The sequence below is a fragment of the Odocoileus virginianus genome, chromosome 3, assembly GCF_023699985.2.
Source record: "Odocoileus virginianus isolate 20LAN1187 ecotype Illinois chromosome 3, Ovbor_1.2, whole genome shotgun sequence".
Taxonomy (NCBI): domain Eukaryota; kingdom Metazoa; phylum Chordata; class Mammalia; order Artiodactyla; family Cervidae; genus Odocoileus; species Odocoileus virginianus.
This window is the reverse complement of record NC_069676.1, coordinates 9,930,761-9,952,739: the sequence shown is the minus strand read 5'-3', so window position 1 is coordinate 9,952,739 and position 21,979 is coordinate 9,930,761. Positions and strand designations below refer to the sequence as shown.

Below are 21,979 nucleotides of genomic sequence, written 5' to 3'. Positions count from 1 at the left end.
TTCTGAGAGCTAATCAAGCCCCGAGTCCTCTCAAGTGGTCTTTACCAAGCACTTTGTGTAGGATAAAGAAATCGCCATATATGTAACGATTGAGCACTAGCTGATGAAAACTGGATTCTTGATTTGGGGCTGTCTTCCATTTCTCAGTCCACTGAAAGCAGGAAGGATGAAGCCAGGAAGAAGGTACCGTGGAAGGTTTGGGGACCTTCACCTCACCTCTTCTTTTCTGAGCTCTCCAGACGCGGAAGCCACAGCGCCACCTGGTGGCTAGTCGTGGCCGCCGCAAGTGAAAAGGGGTGAACCCAGGGGAGAGTAGGGTCCCCCTGGCTTCCTTTTCCACACGCAATGCCCAAAGCTGGTTGCTTACAGAACACTTATTCTGTGCCAGGCGCTGTTCCAGCCCAGTCGTGTTCAATTCTTTGCAACCCTACGGACTGTAGCCTGCCAGGCTCCTCTGTCCAGAGGATTCTCCAAGCAAGAGTTTGGAGTGGGTTGTCATCCCCTTCTCCAGGGGATCTTTCTGACCCAGGGATTGAAACTGGGCCTCCTGTATTGCAGGAGGATTCTTTATCATCTGAGCCACCAGGGAAGCCCCACAACGAAGATCGAAGAGCAGCCAAAATAATAATAATAAATTCACAATAAAAAAATAATAACAGCAAAAACGCCTGCCCTGGCTGCTTCATGAGACTGTTGGTGTGCTTGCGGTAAGATGTGAAACTTAGAAACGCTTCGGAAAACAATAGCATACTGCCCAATCTTATTTATAACAATGGGGATGAGGATTAAATGAGTTTATATATATATAAAGGGCTTGGAACTGTGCCCTGCAGATATTAAGTCCTCCACAAATATTTGTTATCATCATTATCATCACAGCACAAGTATTATTCATGATACTCCTTGCAGTTTGCTTAGCTCTTCTCTCCCTGCCCTCCATTCTCCCACCCACATCCTCTGTTTGATGATAATGATGATGATGGCTCCGTTGGCCACTCAGACCACGGTCCACAGTCAACAGCACTGATTCCAGCTGGGAGACTTAGAAAGCAGCACAGAGTCCCAGGCCCTGGCCCAGATCTGCTGAGTCAGAATCTGCATTTAACAAGACCCTCCACAGGGGCTCAAAAGTGTAGTCAAGTGTGAGAGGAACTAGCCTGGAAATCTCTTCCTGGGGACACCCCCCGGCTCCCCCCAGACCCTTTTACAGCCCCTGTCTGGGCACTCTTCCTGCTTGTCACCATTTGCTTCGTGTTGGATTTTCCTGCTGACTGGAGAGTGTCATTCTGGAAAGAGCTGACTGTTGACTGATGCGTCCCCAAGGCCCCTCAGTGAGCTGGTGGTGTCCTAAATACTGGTGGAAGGAGGGGGGGGAAGGGAGGGAGGGCTGAAGGGATGAGGAAAGGGGACGGGGTGAATGGAGAGGAGAAGGGAAGAAGGAGGGGAGGAGAGGTGAAGGGAGAGGAGAGAGGTTGGAGAAGGGAGGAGGGAGGGGATGGAGAGGAGAAGGGAGGAGGGAAGGGTGGAGAGAAGGGAGGAGGGAGGGGGTGGAGAGAAGGGAGGAGGGAGGGGATGGGGAGGAGAAGGGAGGAGGGAGGGGTGGAGAGAAGGGAGGAGGGAGGGGATGGAGAGGAGAAGGGAGGAGGGAGGGGATGGAGAGGAGAAGGGAGGGGGAGGGGTGGAGAGAAGGGAGGAGGGAGGGGATGGAGAGGAGAAGGGAGGAGGGAGCGGAGGGAGGGGAGGAGGGAGGGGATGGAGAGGAGAAGGGAGGAGGGAGGGGATGGAGAGGAGAAGGGAGGAGGGAGGGGATGGAGAGGAGAAGGGAGGAGGGAGGGGTGGAGAGAAGGGAGGAGGGAGGGGATGGAGAGGAGAAGGGAGGAGGGAGGGGGTGGAGAGAAGGGAGGAGGGAGGGGATGGGGAGGAGAAGGGAGGAGGGAAGGGTGGAGAGAAGGGAGGAGGGAGGGGATGGAGAGGAGAAGGGAGGAGGGAAGGGTGGAGAGAAGGGAGGAGGGGAGGGGATGGAGAGGAGAAGGGAGGAGGGAGCGGATGGAGAGGAGAAGGGAGGAGGGAGGGGATGGAGAGGAGAAGGGAGGAGGGAGGGGATGGAGAGGAGAAGGGAGGAGGGAGGGGTGGAGAGAAGGGAGGAGGGAGGGAATGGAGAGGAGAAGGGAGGAGGGAAGGGTGGAGAGAAGGGAGGAGGGAGGGGATGGAGAGGAGAAGGGAGGAGGGAGCGGATGGAGAGAAGGGAGGAGGGAGGGGATGGAGAGGAGAAGGGAGGAGGGAGGGTGGAGAGAAGGGAGGAGGGAGGGTGTGGAGAGGAGAAGGGAGGAGGGGATGGGTAGGAGGGAGGCAGATAAAGGCGGCTGTAGTGAAGAAGGAGGAAGCGATGCAGGGCTGAGGAAAGGAGACAGTGGTAGAGGGAAGGGAGGGAGGAGCCAGGAAGATGGAAGGAGGGAGCACTGAAGGAGAGAAGAGAGAGGAGGAGGGGGAGGGAGCCTCTCCTCAATCAACTCTGGGCCTAAGAACCTCCAGAGTGGATCAGGGCTACCCCAGAGAGTACATCTGTGAAAGCGTGGAACCAAATATGCAAACTTCCACGTCTGCTATTGTTTCATCTAAAACAAAGCACTGCACTTGCTTAATCCTGCGTGTATGGTGGACCAAATCCACATATCTGCTCGGCAGCAACCCTCCCTCACGCATTCTTATCTGGTGCTTTCCTTCAACAGATATTTCCTGAGCACCTATGGGTCCAGCCTCAGTCTCAGGCACTGAGGACCCAGACAAACACCCCTTCCGTGGACATTCTATTCAGCAGGACAGACAAGAAACAAGATAAATAACCGTGTTGTGGTGGTGCACTTCATCCTCCTTCGTGTTCTTGTGCTCAAAGAGTTGTGTCTGACTCTTTGTGACCCCCATGGAGCCTGCCAGGCTCCTCTGTCCATGGGATTTTTCAGGCAAGAATACTAGAGTGCGTTGCTGTGCCTTCCTCTGGGGGATCTTCCTGACCCAACCCACATCTCTTACATCTCCTGCATTGACAAGCAGGTTCTTTACCACTAGCGCCACCTAGGAAGCCCATAGAATTATATCATCCAGTTATTCCCATTCTGTGTACAGACCCAGAGGAGCTGAAAGTAGAGTCTCAAAGATACATATATAGGGGACTTCCCTGGTGGCCCAGTGGTTAAGAATCCACTTTAGAATGCAGGGGACTCGGATTTGATTCCTGGTCAAGAAACTGGCATTCTACATGCCTCAGGGCAGCTGAACCGGTGTGCTGCAATTAGGGAAGCCCATATGCCAGAACACACGCCTCAACTAAGCCAGATGCAGTCAAATAAATAAACGTTTGGAAAAAAACTTGAAAAAAAAGTCTATAGCATTACCATGAGTGTGTGCTCAGTCACTCAATTGTGTCTGACTCTTCTGAGACCCCATGGACTGTAGCCCACCAGGGTCCTCTGTCCATGGGGATTCTCCAGGCAAGAATACTGGAGTCAGCTGCCATTTCCTCTTCCAGGGAATCTTCCCACCCCAGGGATCAAACCTGCCTCTCCTGTAGCTCCTGCAGTGGCAGGCATTCTTTACCACTGAGCCACCTAGGAAGCCCATATGATTCAGCAGAATTACCACATGATCCAGCAATTCCCATTCTGTGTACAGACCCAGTGGAGCTGAAAGGGTCCCAAAGATAGATATAGATATACACATATTTTCACAGTGGCATTATTCATAATCACCAAAATGCAGAAAGAACCCAAGTGTCCATCAGTGGATGAATGGATAAACAAAATGCAGTTCATTCACACAATGGAATAGTATTCAGCCTCAAAAAAGAAGTAAATTCTGACATGTGTGACATGATGAACCTTGAGGACATTATGCTAAAACGGCAAATACTGTATGATTCCACTTATATGAGGTTCCCAGAGCAGTCACATTCATAGAGACAGAAAGAATGGTGGTTGTCGAAAGAAGGGGGAGAGGGATGAGAGCTAGTACTTAATGGGGACAGAGTTTCAGTTTTGCTAAATAAAAAGAGTTCTAGAGATGAATGGTGGTGGTGGCTGCATAAAGATATGAACGTACTGAACATCACCATTTAAAAGCGGTGAAAATGGCAAATTTTATGTTATGTCTGTTTCACTACAATTTGTAAAAAGAGATATGACTACCAAATGTAAGAAACAGACTTTCTTGATTCAAAGAAATTGACTGTAAAAAAAACAAGCAGGAAAATCTGAATGTGAACTGGAAATTAGGTGACATTTAAAAATCATTGTTAATTTTGTCAGTGTGATAGCAGTAAGAAAATACTTCTGTGCTTTTAAGAGATGTAGATGGAAGTTTGTGAAATCATATCAGGTCTGGAATTTGCTTTAAAATAGCTCAAAAATAGAGAAAAATGGACATAATATAAGTCTAAATGCTGGTAATTATATTTGGGTAATGGGTATGTGGGGTTCTCTCTACTCTTAGTGTATTTGAATATTTGCAGAATGAGCTTGTGCATGCGTGCTCAGTCATGTCCAACCCTTTTCCACCCCATGGACTGTAGCATTCCAGGCTCCTTTGTCCATGGGATTCTCTAGACTGGAGTGGCTTGCTATTTCCTCCTCCCAGAGTTTGAGCTCACATCTCCTGCATCTCCCGCCTTATTAGGCAGATTCTTTACCAGCGTGGCACCTGGGAAGCCCTTAAAAGCTCTTACAAAACACAGGATAACTTTCAAAAACTAAAACCATTTTAAAACATTTATCTCATTGGTGTTTCACCCTTTTAACATTTTGATTTTTGTGGATTTTATAGTGCACATAATAATTTTAGTGGAATACTTATATAATCACATAAATAAAAATATGCTAATGAAAAGATATTCAAAATCACTAATTATTAGTGAAATACTAATCAAAACTACAATGAAGGATCACCTCACACTGGTCAGAAATGACCATTATTAAAAGGCCTACAAATAACAAGTGCTATGGAGGGTGTGGAGAAAGGGGAACCCTCCGACACAGCTGATGGGAATGTAAGCTGGAAGAGCCACTATGGAGAACCATACGGAGGTTCCTCAATAAACTAAAAACAGAGTTACCATGCGATCCAGCAATCCCACTCCTGGGCATTTATCTGGGCAAAACTAATTTGAGAAGATATATGCACCCCAAGGATCATAGCAGCACTATTCACAACAGCCGGAACATGGAACCAACCTTAAATGTCCATCAACAGAGGAAGAGAGAAAGAAGATGTGGTGCACATAGACAGTGGAAGGTTACTCAGCTATAAAAAGAAAAAGAAAAAAAATACTGCCATTTGCAGCAACACTGATAAACCTAGAGATTGTCATACTGAGTGAAGTAAGTCAGACAGAGAAACACAAGTCTAAGATATCACTTATATGTGGAATCTAAGAAAGGGTACAAATGAACTTACAAAACAGAAGCAGACTCAGAGACATAAAGAACAGATGTATGGTGGCCGAGGTGGAGGGGAGGTGAAGAGGGAAGGACTGGGAGTTCGGGATTAGCAGATGTGAGCTACTGTATACAGAACGGATAAACGACAAAGTTCTACTGTATAGTACAGGGAGCCATGCTCAATATCCTATAATAAACCATAGTGGAAAAGAAAAATAGGCAATAAACAACAAAAATAAAGCTGAAAAAATATGTACATGTGCTGAAAATGTGTTGGCTTTGCCGGCAGAGGTAGGAGTTCAGAAGATTGAGAGCGTGGCTAGAAAGACTCTCCAGGACTTTTTATGGTCCCAGAAAGAGACTGGGGGAAAGTGATGGCAAGCTGAGGCAGAAGCTAACCATCCAATGAGGCTGTGGTAGAAAAGGCACCTCATGCCATGTCTGAATACCCTGCAGTTCTTCTGTCTTTCTCCCTGATGTGATTGACTTTCTTCTTTTCTGAGTTAGTTGAAAGCAACTCCTTGCAACTTACTATCTGGCAAGTAAAAACTCTTTGGTCAAATGATAAAGAGTTTGAGTTTCAGAGTCTGACAGGTCAGGGTTCGCATCTCAGTTCTGCCACTTTCTAGTAAGTGACTTTGCCTCTCCCACCCTGTCTGTTTTCATCTGTAAAGTGTGGATAATGCAGAATCTACATTCTGTGGATAATGCAGGGCTTCCCTGGTAGCTCAGTGGCAAAGAATCTGCCTGCCAATGCAGGAGACACGGGTTCAATCCCTGATCCGGAGAGATCCCACGGGCCGCAGAGCAACTAAGCCTATGAGCCACGACCGTTGAGCCTGTGCTCTGGAGCCTGGGAGCCACAGTGACTCAAGCCCATGAACCTTAAAGCCTGTGCTCCGCAACAAGAGAAGCCGCAGGAATGAGAAGCCCAAGCACCACAACTCAAGAGCAGCCCCCGCTCACCACAACCAGAGAAAAGCCCTCGCAGCAACGAAGACCCAGCACAGCCACAAATAAACATTTCTTTAAAAAGTGTCTGGCATACAGTAGGTGGCCAATAAACACTAGCTGTCACTATAGTTAGAAATTATAGTTATCATTTCCCTTGGGCAACAGGATTTTTTAATTCTTTAATTCACTGACACGTTTCCTTATCCTAAAAATCTCTTTTCTGCAGGTCAGCAGAAATAACTCAATCTAAGCCCTTAAAGAAGCTTTACTGTTTCTTTGAGAGTTAATCAAATTTCTTTTTCAATAAAAAATAAAACAAGAGGAGAATAGAAATAAATGGGAAAGGAGAGCAGATAACAGGTGAATCCTAGAGAGGGGATAATGAAAGTGAAAAAGTGAAAGTTGCTCAGTCATGTCCGACTCTTTGCAACCCCATGGACTCTACAGTCCATGGAATGCTCTGAGCCAGAATACTGGAGCGGGTAGCTGTTCCCTTCTCCAGGGGATCTTCCCAACCCAGGGATCGAACCCAGGTCTCCGGCACTGCAATCAAATTCTTTATCATCTGAGCCAGCAGGGAAGCCCAGAGAGGGGATAATAGAGGAGTGGTATTTAGCATTGCAGCTACATTTATTAGATGCACCATGTCCCTGCTGGATCAGACAGTAAAGAATTTGCCTGCAATGCAGGAGACATGGGTTCAATTCCTGGGTCAGGAAGATCCCCTGGAGAAAGAATGGCTACCCACTCCAGTATTCTTGCCTGGAGAACTCCTTGGGCAGAGGAACCTGGTGGGCTGCAGTCCATGGGGTTGCAAAGAGTCAGAAACAACCGAGCAACTAACACTTCAGGGCTTCCCTGGTGGCTCAGTCGGTAAAGAATCCACCTCCAATGCAGATGTGGCTTCAATGCCTGAGTCAGGAAGATTCCCTGGAGAAGGAAATGGCAACCCACTCCAGTATGTTTGCCTGGGAAATCCCATGGACAGAAGAGCCTGGTGGGCTACAGTCCATGGGGTCGCAAGAGTCAGACAGGACTTAGTGACTAAAACACCACTACCGGTTATTTATGAAACATGAAATGATAGGTGGGTGGATGGATGGATGAATGGATTGAGGAATAGAAGGATGGATAGAAAGATGGAGGACTAGACAGAGATATAGATCAGTAGATATGTGCATGACATACGGATGGATGGGTGAACAAATGGAAGATGGATGGGTGAGTGGGAGGTTGGATGGATAGAAACATGGACAGACCAATGGATGAATGAATGGATGGGAGGACAGACAAGGAGATGGATGAATTGATAGATGCATAAAAAGATGCGTGAGTAAAAAAAAAAAAGATGCGTGAGTAAATGGATGGATGGATGGATGGGCAGATGGAAGAATGGATGGATGAGTGGATAGAAACATGGGCAGGTGAAGGGAGGAAGGGATGGGGAGATGGATGAATGGATAGATGGAAAGGAAGATTGCTGAGTGGATGGATGGATGGGTGGATGGATGAATGGATGATGGATGGTCCAGTAGGAAGGTGGGTGGGTGAGTGGCTAGACGTATGGATGGAGAGCAGCGAATGTCAAAAGGAAGACAGCGCGGGCAAAAAAAAAAAAAAAGTTTGGTTACCCCATTACCTTTCTATTACACGTAATGCCTAAACAAGCCACCAGATGTCAGTCTAACCTCAGGAAACCATATCAGAGTTCGCATTGGAGCCACCTTTTCCACCTTACCTGAAGCTCTCTGATTCAAAACACTGGCTCATTTTGATAATAATCAAACCAGTCAATCCTAAAGAAAATCAACCCTGAATATTCATTGGAAGGACTGATGTTGCAGCTGAAGCTCCAAAACTTTGGCCAACTGATGAGAAGAGCCGACTCACTGGAAAAGACCCTGATGCTGGGAAAGATTGAAGGCAGGAAGAGAAGGGGACGGCAAAGAATGAAATGGTTGGATGGCATCACTGAGTCAATGGACGGGAGTGTGAGCAAGCTCCAGGAGACACTGAAGGACAGGGAGGCCTGGTGTGCTGCAGTGCATGGGATTGAAAAGAGTCGGACATGACTGAGCAACTGAACATTTTGATAATACAGTTTTCATTGCATTCTGTAATTATACTTCCCTCATCACTACACCCCAGAACCCAACTGGTATTTATAATCCAGTTCCCCCTTCAAGCAGAAAATGGGGAGGAGGGGCACCGGTTGGGGGAGGCCAGAGCCTGAGCCTAGTGATGAAGTTGCTAGTTTCCAAGAGGTCAGACCTGGCAGGCGTGAGGTGGGTGGGAGAAGGGATTTCTGGGGCCACAAGAGTGATTAGCAACCCTATCAGCCTCAGCTCCAATAGCCTTGAATTCATATTCACATCCTACTTGCCTGCTGTCTACCCAAGAATCCTCCCAGCTCTACACCTTGGCCAAAGAAGCTCTTGAGAAAAAGAGAAAGAAAAAAGCACCGGCTCTCCCTCCGTATGGGGGACTGAACCTTCTTCACACAAACCGCTTTTAATCCTCAAACAGCCTGGAAAGATTTCAAGGTGGAAAGTGAACCCAGCGGAGCCACCTCTGATTCCACTCCTCCATCCAATGATGGCTCCCAGGAGAAGACCCACTTTCAGGGTCACTGGCCAAGAGAAAGGGAACCCGGGATCAGAGTCACCACATCCTTCCAGCTCCCCACCCCCACTCCCACACTTTTCAGGTTTAGACTGAAGGCTTGAGGTAAAAGTGTGATCCCCACTTTCCACCCCTCACCTGCCCACCCCATCCCCCCACCCCACCCCCACCCCCCGAGAAAGTAGCATTTCTCAGCCTGGTTCGGGAAGGTCCCTCCCAGGGGAAATATTTGCCGACCCCTCTGAGCGGACTCCCGGGCCGGGTCGAGCACGGCCTGCCACGCCCACAATTAACCCCTCTGTTGCCGCACCGTGTGTGCCCCGGGGGTTCACCTAAGGGACTCAGCAGCAGCATTCGATCCGCTGGCAGGAAAGGAATTGGAGACTTCAGCAACCAGCCATATGAGTGGCCCCCCTCCCCCGCCCAGAAGCGTGTCAGAAATAGGCGTTTCCTGACCCCAAGAGACCCCGGTTTCCTGCTGCCCCCCATCCCGGGAGGCTGGGGGTCGGTCGCCCACCACCCCGGGCATACTCACTCCCATTCTTTTCTTCTGGCCTGCGGGGTGCTGTGAATTTTGTGCGCCTGGTGGGCCAAGATGACATCGCGGTGGTCCACCACGCCGCCCCGTCGCTTCAGAGGGGGCCCCTCGCCGCCGCCGCCGCCGCCGCTCATCAGGTGGGACCGCGTGTCCGGCGGGACGCGGGCTGTGCGCGCGGGGGCGCCGTCCGGACCTGAGGGGCCCAAGCCGCGGTCGTACAGGGCATCATAGTAACTGCGGGGCGAGAACATGGGGTCCAGGACCCGGGAGGACTTCGACATCCATGGGCCTCACTCAGAAATCCCAGGGTCTTCTGCCTCCAGCCCGGGAGGAAACTACAGGAGCAGACAGGAGAGAGCGAGAGAGAGGAAGGGTAAGGGAGACGCAGAGAGAAGGGCGCTCAGGGGACCAGGACCGCACAGGCCACCAGCCTCCTTCACAGGAAGTCAAAAAACACCCCAGGACCGGCCCAGCGGGAATTAGTATTTCCTTGGCAACTCAGGCCTGGGAAGCCAGTTCTTAGGAGCTGCCCGGCAACCAAGGCAGCGCCGTGGAGCAAAAGACCACGGAGGCTGTGTCGTAGGACACTCGCTCCCTTTCACAGGTGCCGACCTACGAGGGTGGGACTTGTGATTTCTCAGCATCTCAGCGTTCTCCTCTGCAAAATGGGCCGCCAGGAGCCTACTTGTTCATTCTCCTCTGGTCCCTGGTTCCCCTGAGCTCCAGAGTCACTTAGAAAACTCAAAGGGGGAGTTTAAGGGTCGCTTTTAAAACCCACACAGGATATGGCCATCTGTGAGTGAGCCCTGCCCTTTGCACCTTGGCTAGTTTTTTAAAAAGAAAACGGGGACTTCCCTGTGGTGGACACTTCCACTGCAGGGGATGTGGGTTCGATCCCTGGTCTGGGAACTCAGATCCCACATGCTGTGAGGCATAGCCCAAAAAATAAATTTTAAAAAATTTAATAAAAAAGGGACAGAGTTGTTGCCCTTTATGAATGCATCAGGTGGTTAAACCCCAGAGGGACTGAGAGCTGGGAAAAAGCTTTGTCTCCATTTCATTCACTTATTCACTCAACAAACGCTGAGTGAGCAGCTGCTGTGTGCAGGCCTTGCGCTGGCTGCAGGGGACACAGTGTGAATGAGACAAACAAATGTCACCCTTATGCTGGGATGGAGGTTCTGGAGGGGGAGGCAGACCATGAACAACATAAATACCTCATGCGGAGACTGGGAGTTGAAAGGTGCTGTGGAGGGACTTCCCTGGTGGCCCAGTAGATATGAATCTGCCCTTGAATGCAGGGGACACCTGTTCGATCCCTGGTCTGAGAAGACTCCAGATGCTGCGGAGCAACTAAGCCCCTGGGCCGCAACTACTGAGCTTGTGCTCTAGAGCCTGGGAGCCGCCAATACTGCGCCCACTGCAGCTATGGAAACACACGCGCCTAGAGCTCATGCTCCAAAACAAAAAGAAGGAAAGTGAAGTCGCTCAGTCATGTCCGACTCTTTGCGACCCCAAGGACAGTAGCCTGCACCAGGCTCCTCCATCCATGGGATTTTCTAGGCAAGAGTACTGGAGTGGGTTGCCATTTCCTTCTCCAGGGAATCTTCCGGACCCAGGGATCGAACCCAGGTCTCCCACATTGTAGACAGATGCTTTACCGTCTAAGCCACCAGGGAAGTCCACTCCAAAAAAAGAGAAGCCTCAAACAGCGTGAAGCCCGAGTATCACAACTAAAGAGCAGCCCTCCGCTCGCGCAACTAGAGAAAAGCCCAAGCAGCAACGGAGACCCAGCACAGCCAGATGAATAAATACAATTTTTAAAAAGTGCTGTGGAGGGCAATTCAGCAGGAGAGGTATATTCATATGCTGGAGCTGCCGTAACAAAGTACCACATGCAGGGTGCCTTAAACAACAGAAATTTATTTCCTCCCTGTTCTGAAGGCTGCAGGTTGGAGACCAAGGGGTCAGCAAGGCTGGTTTCTTCGGAGGTCTCTTTCCTTGGCCTGTAGACTGCCATCTTCTCCCTGTGTCTTCTCATGGTCTCCCCTCTGGGTATGTATGTGTCCTAATGTTCTTCTAATTTTACCTTGCATGCGTGCGTGCTAAATTGCTTCAGTCGTGCCTGACTCTTTGCATCCCTATGGACTACAGCCCACCAGGCTCCTCTGTCCATGGGATTCTCCAAGCGAGAAACATGGATTGTCATGCGCTCCTCCAGGGAATCTTCCCAACCCAGGGGCCAAACCCGAGTCTCTTACATTTCCTGTATTGGCAGCCGGGTTCTTTACCACTAGCATCACCTGGGAAGCCCCTATTTCACCCTAACTGCCTCTTTTTTCTCTCTCATTTTTTTTTCTTTTTCCTTTCCTCCTCCAAATGATGGGAGAACTTAAATTTTTTTAAAAAATCCTCTTTTTAACCTGGCCCTTTCCCCCACCACTAGAAAGCAGGTTTATTGCTAAAAACAGTTCATTTATTTGAGCGTATTCTTTTTAGGCAACTTTACTTTTTCCACTGTCGTAGCACCACTCGGAATTTCTCACTGTTAGTCTTCTCTTTAAACACTTTTTTTTTTTTTTTTTTTTTTCAGAAGAATCTGCATCACCATCTCTATTTCTGCTTCTTTATCCTCTCCCATTAGAAGAGCCAGTGTATCTCCCACTTTCTCCCTTCTTCTCGTCTTCCATCATTTTTCCCCTTTTCAGCCTGAGTCCACCTTTGTAGCGTTCACTTTGTTTCTTCCACTGTCTGGGTCTGGCTTCAGGATACCATCCTATCTACTTTCACCTAATGAAGATTGTCTTTGACCACCCTGGGTTCGTCCTCAGGCTTCTCTTCCTGCTCACTCATCTCATTTATGGTCACACTCTTCATCAGAGTCCCCTTCATCTTCTAATTTTTTCATCATCTTTTTAGTAGATTTCTTAGAGCTTATATGACTTTTGAGTCTTACAGAAGACGGGAATATATATTCTGAAGATATTAAAAGCCTTGGAGGAACTTCCCTGGTGGTCTAGTGGTTAAGACTGTCTTCCAAGGTAGGAGGTGTGGGTTCAATCCCTAGTCAGTGAGTTAAGATCCCACATGCTTTGCAACCAAAAATTAAAATAAAATAATACAGAAGCAATACTATAACAAATTCAATAAAGACTTTTGAAAAACATGGCCCACATCAAAAAAAATTCTTTAAAAAACTTTTAAAAAATAAACATAAAAGCCCTGGAGATCTCAGTGAGATGATGTTGTAAAAGAGTATTTTATGGGAATTCCCGGGTGGTCCAGTAGTTAGGATTCCACACTTCCTGCACTTCCACTGCAGGGGGCCAGGTTTCAATCCCTGGTCGGGGAACCAAGATCCTGCAAGCTTTGAAGTGTGGCAAAAAAAAAAAAAAGTTTTATAATATCACGCGTTTAACTTGGTACTAGAAAAATAGAAGTATCAATTACAGGAAAGCACAGTGTCTGTGTGAAGGTGTCTGCAGTCTCTGATCCAGGCATCTGGCTTTCTTAAAATACTGCTGGGCAATCTGACACTAGTCATACCCGTGGTGCATATGACCTTCCCAGGTCCTCAAAGTCAAGCGAAACTGAACACCAGCATCCTTGGGCTTTCAACCTGGATCTCCAGCCAGCAGGAGCAGCCAGGCCCGGGGGCAGACAGCCTCAGCCCACCAGGTTCCTATTGCCCTACAGCACCCACCTCCAGGGTCTACAGGGCATCCCAAGCTGACCAGGCCAAGGCAGGACACGAGGGATTCATGTGGAGACCTAGCAGGAGTGTGGCCAGGGGAGAGGAGCCTTAATTATGTCTTTAAAGGCTCTATCTCCAAATATGGTCCCAAGCTGGGACTTCCCTGGCAGTCCACTGGTTAAGATGCTGCCTTCCAACGCAAAGGGTGCGGGTTCCATGCCTGGTCAGGGAGCTAAGATCCCACATGCAGTGGGGCCAAAAAACCAAAACATAAAACAGAAGCAATATTGTAACAAATTCAATAAAGACTTTAAAAATGGCCCATGTCAAAAGAAAAAAAAAATTTTTTTTAAAATACAGTCACATTCTACTGTGGATTAGAACTGCACCATATGAATTTGGGAGCAGGAGACACAATTCTGCTTACCACAGAGGAAGAGAGGAAGTGGTGGGTGGGCTGGTTATTGTAAATAGGGAGTCAGAGATGGCCTCTCTAAGGAAGTAACATCCGAACAGAGGGACCTGGAGGACTTGAAGCAGTAGCCACGCTGGGTATCTGAGAGAAGAGTGTTCCAGGCAGAGAACAGCATGTGCAAAGGTCCTGAGGCAGGGCTGTGTGTGATTTGCTCAAGGAACAATAAGGAGGCCTGAGTGGCTGTGAGTGAGGAGAAGTGTAACAGGGATGAGGGTGGGGAGGTGATGAAGCAGATCACACAGGACCTTGTGAACCATGGGAAGAAATTTTTTCTTGTTCCTTCTAGAAGTGAGATGGCCCATGGTGTTCAGATCCACAGCTAACCCAACAGCATATTTTCAACCCCAAACTGAGTTTTTCCACCTAACAGCCCCCCATCACTAGCCTCCCAATGTCTGTCCAAGAAAAGCAAATCCACAGGAAGGCCAGCCTGAATGACATAGAATTAGGAGCCTAAATCCCATTCATAAACATTGCAAGTCACCTCAACATCCAGAGGTGTAAGGAGATGGTGCAAAGAAACGGCAGTGGGAGCGGAGGCTTATCTCTCTGCTGACTATTTCCTCTTCCTCTGCTTGAAGGCTTCCAAGAAGTAAGAGTGTTCTCTCTCCTAAGTAAACCTCTCCTAAGTAGATCAACTCAATATCAGTTTAATGAACGCTGTTTCCCTCTGGGGAGGTTTCTTTTTTCAAATCTTGTAACTAATGGAGTTTAATAGGCCTATCTTCATGACGCCTGTAAGTTTCAATTTACTCCCATGAAAACTTAAATCGCCTACGATCGTGAAATTTATAAAGCCTTTTGTGTTTTTCTAAATACATTCCCTTCGCATTAAAAAAAAAAAGCCTTTTATTCCTTTTATAAGCCCTTATGCCTCGAAGGCATTTTCCTTCACATTTTATAGAAATAAAACTGAAGACTGGGACTTCCCAGGTGGTCCAGTGGCTAAGACTCCCCACTCCCAATGCAAAGGGCCTGGGTTTGATCCTCGGTCAGGGAACTAGATCCCACATGCCAGAACTGAAAAAGAAGAGTTTGCATGCTGCAACCAAAAAAGATCCTGCATGTTTCAACTAAGACCTGGCACAGCCAAAATAAATATATGTGTGTATGTATATATATATATATATACATACACACACACACACATTTAAAAAACTGAGGATGAAAGGAATGTCTTGCTACCTATTCCATTTCTACTTCCTGGAATCACCCCACCCACCCCGCAAAATGTGCTTACTGTGTCAATATTAAAGAAAGAAGTCACCTCAGGGAACTATATTCAATATTTTGTGATAACCTATAAGAGAAAATAATCTGGAAAGGAATAGATATAGACACAGATTATAAACCTGTCACTGGGCTGTACCCCTGAAACTGAGGTAGAAATTGCTAGGCAATCAGTGTAAGACTGAGTCCTTGGTCTCTTTTTCAATAAACATCTCACACTACTAACCTGAATCTATATCCTTTGTTCCAGTTTCCTGACTTTCAGAGGAATGCGTCCTTGGTCTGGTAGATCATAAAACACCCAGATGCAGGACAGGATAGCCATTAACTTCTGGCCCTCTTATTTAAAAGAAAAGCAACAGGTAAACCATCAACTTTTGGCCCATATCTGGTCCTCTGTGAAATGGCCAGGGGTCATAAGACAGGGTCACGCGATGGTGACCGAAAGTCTGAGGAGACTTAGAAACTGAGGATCAAAAGAAGCCATAAAGGTGTCAAGTTAAACATTGTAACCTTTAAACTGATTGGCTAGAAATGACATATGTTAAGGACAAGAGCCAACCAAAAAAAGTACAGATCAATACTAGAAAGGATGTAATGCTGCTAAGTGCTGTAAGCATTTTAATGCTTATAAATGCTGTAAGTCCCACATTTGGGGGGTACTTCAGTGTCTCAGTTAATGCTTATAAATGCTGTAAGTCCCACATTTGGGGGGTACTTCAGTGTCTCAGTGTCTATGTTGAGAGCTTTGTTCTTTTCATCTCTTTAAAATAAATCCTATTTGCTTGCTACTGTGATCGTTTGCATGTTTGTGAAGTTCATTCTTCAGCTCTGTGAACAAGAATTCAGGTTCCTGTTTCAATACTAACGCAACAGTGAAAATCAATCTTACTTTAAAATGTTTGAAACATGAAAGAACCTAGCTTACAACTTGGATGTTCTGTGTAGTATCCCCAGTGTAACTAAAACCCCAGAGCCCAGGCTTGATGGAAAAAGCTCCAGGCACCCAGAGAAGGGAGGTTTGTACCTGGGAAGATGGGAGACGGAGTGGGAAAGCCAAAACCTAAGGCACAGGCACAGTGACATCTTGTGAGACACCCACCTGCTGGACCCACAGGCTCAAGACGGAAATCTCTCTTCCCTGCTCCTTTGCTCCCAGCATCCCCCATCCCATCACAGGCCCCCCAGTTTAACTTGATGCCCAAATCACATGGTTCTCCCTTTCCCTTCACTCTCTGACTGAAAGCCATCAGCAGATAACATCCATTCACCTCCAAAATAGATCCTATATCCAACCACGTCCCTCCATGGCAAAGCCTCACTCATTGCTGGCCTGGACTTGGGCAGTTGCCCCTCCTGGGTCAGCTGGCTTTCTCACTCCCCACGTCTAGCCTGCATTCTGCTCCACAGTTAATGGGGAAGCTTCTGAAAAGAGTCAGTCGCTCTTTTGCTGTTATAGATAAAAGCCACTCCCTACAGGCTGCCCTGTCAGCCAGGCCCCAACCCCTCCCCTTCCCCCCTCTTGCCCCTAAGCTGCAGAGTCACCAACCTCGCCAGTCTCTGCCAAGCTCATTCATCTTTGCAATTGCTCTTCCCTCTTCCTAGTGGAGCAGTGCTAAAGAATTTGCCTGCCAGTGCGGGAGACACAAGAGCTGCAAGAGACACAGGTTCGAACCCTGGGTCTGGAAGATCCCCTGGAGTAGAAGATGGCAACCCACTCCAGTATTCTTATCTGGAGAATCCCATGGACAGAGGAGACTGGTGCACTAGAGTCCATGGGGTCACAAAGAGTCTCACATGCCTGAGCACACATGCAGACAGGCCACTTCCTAGAATGCTCTTCCCCTCGTCTGGGATGGGTCAGCTCCCTCTCATTACCCAGGCTGCAGTCAGATGTAGGCACTCCTCATCACATCCTCCAATGAGGTCTTCCTTGTGGGATTTTTGGTGTCCCCTGTAGGATGTCAGGGTCACACACACAAGGATCTTGATCTATGTTGTCTGCCTTTGGGTCCCTGACAACTTGGGCTTCCCAGGTGGCTCAATGGTAAAGGATCTACGTGCCAACGAGGGTGATGCTGGTTCCATCTCTAGGTCGGGAAGATCCCGTGGAGAAAGAAATGACAACCCACTCTATATTCTTGCCTGGAGAATCCCATGGACAGAGGAGACTGGTGGGCTACAGTCCATACGGTTGCAAAGAGTCAGACACAACTGAGCCACTGAGTATGCACGCAATCTGAATGAATCAATGATCTTAAGGATGAGTCTACCCAAGAAGACATCACCAAGCACATAGAACCCTCCTGCCTGGGGTCTAGGACTTCATGTAGCTAGGGAAGGGATAAGTTGTGGTGCGAAAGATTTATTCCAGAGCCAGGCCCATCGGCCTCCAGCACACAATCAACTAGCTGTGTGTTCCCCAACATGATTTAATCCTCTGAGTCTCTTTCTCCTGCACAAGGTGGGGATAGGATAAGTAGTACAGGGAGCCAGAGTGAGGGGTAGTGGGCGCCTGTCAGCAAGCAGAGCTCTGAGCACAGCGCCAGGCCATGGAAAGTGCTTGGTCACACTGGCTGTCAGGCTGACATTGAGGCAGGTAGGTGGAGCCTGGAAGCTGGATGGGTCAGGGCAGGGTAGGGGGCGATGGGGACGGCTGCTCAAGCAACCCACGGAGCTCACTCTGCAGAGCCCCAGCTGTCCTGTGTGTACACATGAGAAGCAAACACAACCCCAGCCAACGGGTGCTTCCAGCCGGTTGGCGGTTCCTGGCACCTGTGGGGCCTTGTGACCAGGCGTGCTGTTCCCTGTCTGTTTGCTCAACCACAGCACAGAGGAAATGGCCAAGCACATGGGGTTTGCATCCCTTAGAAGCGGCCAGTTTTCACAAACAGGCCGTGCAAAGAGATGACAATGGGGGTAAAGCAAATGGAAGAAAAGAAGCGGCATTCAGCCTGAGATCACAAAAAAATAATCTTACTGCTAATGTAATCCAAATAGGACTTCCTCAAAGTACCAGGTATCGCGTGAATCTATTCCCCTGAATCCAAATTGGAACTGCAGCAGAGATGGGGGTTGACCCCCACTGCCGAGCCTGGACCAGTCTGAGTTGCCATAGTAACCAGATGGCACCTGGAGATGCTCCTGATGAATATAGCTGGTTCAGGAGCTACGGGAGGGGGAGCAGGGAGGCAGGGACTGCAAGGCAGCCTGGTGGCTTCTGTGCACCACCCCCACATGGACAGGACATTTACATAGCTGCACTGGGCACCGGACTTCACCACCCATGGGTCAAACAAGTACCAGTAACTCCTAAAGCAGCCTTCTCTCTCCTACAAATCAGTAAAAGATACGGCACCTAAAATTAGAGGACTTACGGCTACTAAAGGGGAAATGTAGTGGGGAGGGGAGGGATAAATTAGGAGTTTGAGAGTAACATATACACACTAGATAAGCAACAAGAACCTACTGTATAGAACAGGGATCTATACTCAATATTTTATAATAACCTATACAGAAAAAAAATCTGAAAAGGTATTTGGCCACCATGCAAAGAGCCGATTCACTGAAAAAAGACCCTGAAGCTGGGAAAGATTGAGGGCAGGAGGAGAAGCGGGTGACAGAGGACAGATGATTGGATAGCATCACCGACTCAACAGACATGAGTTTGAACAAACTCCAGGAGATGGTGAAGGACAGAGAAGCCCAGAGTACCTTGGGGTCACAAAGAGTCAGACACAACTTAGTGACTGAATGACAACATGTTCCTGAATCACTTTGAAACTGCATCACTTTTATGTATACCTGAAACTAACATAACATTGTAAATCAATTATATTTCAATTACTAAATTGAAAATAAAATTAAATTAAAAGTAGAGAAAAAACAATCTCTAAATCTTCACAGGCTCCTTAGACCCACTAGAGAAGATGGAAACTCAAAATGCCCACAAGGTCCTTCATTCAGGAAATAAAAATAAGACCAGGCTGGGGGCTGGAATGTAACCTACAAGACTTCAGTTTATTCACTGGTGTGGGAGGATGTCTTTTGCTCCCATCTGGGAGGAAAATTTTTAAACTAAAACTGGCCAGTAGTTTCACTCCTAGGTGCATCTAGCCACTGAAAGTCACATTCACAAAGTTCTGTTTTTAGTAGGTTAAAGCTAGAAGCAACCCAAAGGTCCATTAACAAGAAAATAGAAAAACAGAGTGTGGTGTATCCATATAGTGGAACACTATGCACCAATGAAAAAGAAAGCATTCCAGGCAACAGTGTGGATGAATCTCACAGAGTGACACAGAGGAGGACCCACTGTGTGATTCCACTGATATGAAGTTCAAAATCTATTCATTGTTTATCTGAAATTCAAATTTAACTACGTGTTCTCTGTATTTTTTAATTTTTTTAAACTGACAGCCCACTGAAGGTTGGAAATTCCTTAACTCTTTACCTGGGTCATGGTAGGAACACAGTATATAGGTCTGTGTAAAAATTCATTTGTGCATTTTTCTGCATGTTTGTTGAAATTAAAAGACACTTGCTCCTTGGAAGAAAAGCTATGACAAACCTAGACAGCGTATTAAAAAGCAGAGATATCCATGTAGTCAGAGTTATAGTTTTTCCAGTAGTCGTGTACAGATGTGAGAGTTAGACCATAAAGAGGGCTGAGCGCCAAACAATTGATGCTTTCTAACTGTGGTGCTGGAGAAGATTTTTGAGAGTCCCTTGGACTACAACATCAAACCAGCTAATTAAAAAGGAAATCAACCCTGAATATCATTGGAAGGACTGATGCTGAAGCTGAAGCTCCAATACTTTGACCACCTGATGCGAAGAGCCAATTCATTGGAAAAGACCCTGATGCTGGGAAAGACTGAGGGCAGGAGGAGAAGGGGGCAATAGAGAATGAGATGATTGGATGGCATCACTGAATCAATGGACATGAGTTTAAGCAAACCCCGGGAGATAGTGAAGGACAGGGAAGCCTGGTGTGCAGCAGTCCATAGGGTCACAAAGAGCCGGACAGGAAGTGACTGAACAACAATACCAACAAATATTTTTAAAGGCAAAATAATCATATTAAATTCACTAAGAGCAAGTAGATATGCCCTTCCACACTACAATTAAGCTTTGAGTTGGGCAGAAAAAGGGATATTAGCCAAATCTCCCCACCCAAACACAAGCCCCAGAGGAAGTTGTGTTACAGATAAGACTGAGGTTCAGAGAGGTGCAACCACTCACCAGAGGTCCCACAGCCTGGAGCAAACAGGTCAGGGATACAAATCTAGGTTTCTTGGGGTTCCTAACACCTCTCTCTGAGGTCCAACCCAGGGTCTGACACTGAGCCTTTTCCTTACCAAGAACGCTTCTCCCAGAACATAATCTGTGGTAGGCAAGAGTGTGTCCCCCATGATCTGGGCGCCTGAGTATGTTATATTACATGGTGAAAGAAACCGGTACTAGGCTATACACTTTAAAATAGGGAGTATATCCTGGGTTATTCCTGCAGGCCCAAGGTCATCACATAGGTCTTTAAAAGAAGAAGAGGCAAGATATCCCTGGTGGTCTAGTGGTTAAGAATCTACCCGCCAATGCATTGGACACAGGTTTGTTCCCTGGTTCAGGAAGATCCAACATGCCGAGGGGGAACTGAGCCTGTGAGCCACAACTACTGAGCCTGCACGCTAGAGCCCATGCTCCCCAACAAGAGAGATTAGCACAGTGAGAAGCCCAAGCACTGCAACTAGAGAGGAGCCCCCCACTCGCCACAACTCGAAAAAAAGCAACAAAGATCCAGCTGAAAATATATTAACTTTTTTAAAAAAAGAAAAAGAGGTCAGGGTTTCAGAGGTAGCAGAGCAGCTCCCTCGCTGCAATCTATTGAAAGTCAGCCCTCAACACCAGGGTTTGAAAATAAACCAAAAAAAAAAAAAGAGAGAGAGAGAAAGAGAGACAGAGAAAAGGAAAAAGAAAGAAAAAAAAAAGTGAGAGAGAGGCAGAAGACTAGGCCAGCAATGCGACAGAAGATGAGGCAGGAGAGATTTGAAACATGAGAGAGGGGGACTTGACCCTGGGTCTTTACCTCTGAGATGAAGAAGCCACCGGCCAAGGAATGCTGGTGGCCTCAAGAAGCTAAGAACAACGTCCAGCCGCCAGCCAGCAAGGAAACAGGACCCCGGGTCAGTCGCAATAGCTTGAAACCAACTTCTGCCAACAGCCTGAATGAACAAGGAAACAGATTCTCCCTAGTGTCCAGAAAAGCACACAGCCCACCAACACCTCGACTGCAACCCAGTCAAGCCTATCAGACTTCCAACCCATGGAAACGACATGCTGTTGGTAAGCCACTCAATTTGCGGTAATTGGATATGGCAGCATAGAAAAAATAATACATGATCCCATATGTGTACAAAAAAAAAAAAAACTGTACAAGCGTTTGTTTAAAAAAAAAAGGAAATTCCTGTGGGGGCCAATGTTCAATCTCTGGTCAGGGAACAAAGATCCAGCATGCCATGTGGCTCAGCCAAAAAAAAGTGAGATTATATATATACACACACACATATATGGGTGCTCCCCAGGTGGCGCAATGGTAAAGAATCCACCTGCCAATGCAGAAGACCTGAGACTCTGGTTCAATCACTGAGACAGGAAGATCCCCTGGAGGAGGGCACGCCAACCCACTCCAGTGTTCTTGCCTGGAGAATGCCATGGACAGAGGAGCCTGGTGGGTCAGCTACAGTCCATGGGGTCACAAAGAGTCGGGCCCAACTGACCACACATATACATATATATACATACATTCACATATACATATACACATAGTTGTCTATATAGACACATACATATATGTTTTATGTATGTGTATATACAAAAAAGTCTGAACTTTTTTGCACTTAATAATACATCTTAAACAACATTCTACACCAGTTCCTATAGTTTTCTAATGAACCCATATAATTTATCAAGTGTGGACATCTGGATCTTTTCATTTTTTTCTATTCCTCAAAATGTTGTAGCCATCATTTTACATATAAATC

General features: G+C 47.3%; 1 protein-coding gene and 1 pseudogene across 6 annotated transcripts in view; both read right to left on the bottom strand.

Annotated features, from left to right (window-relative positions):
- CACNA1A (calcium voltage-gated channel subunit alpha1 A) overlaps positions 1–21,979 on the bottom strand; it is a 370,739-nt gene that overhangs the window by 330,636 nt on the left and 18,124 nt on the right. For all 6 annotated transcript variants that reach the window (XM_070463180.1, XM_070463188.1, XM_070463192.1 and 3 more), the window contains one exon: positions 9,541–9,878. In XM_070463180.1, the coding sequence (XP_070319281.1) occupies positions 9,541–9,824 (284 nt within the window). In that variant the 5' untranslated portion in view covers positions 9,825–9,878. The remainder of the gene's footprint in view (positions 1–9,540; positions 9,879–21,979) is intronic.
- Positions 12,049–12,973, bottom strand: LOC110152828 (mitochondrial transcription rescue factor 1 pseudogene; annotated as a pseudogene).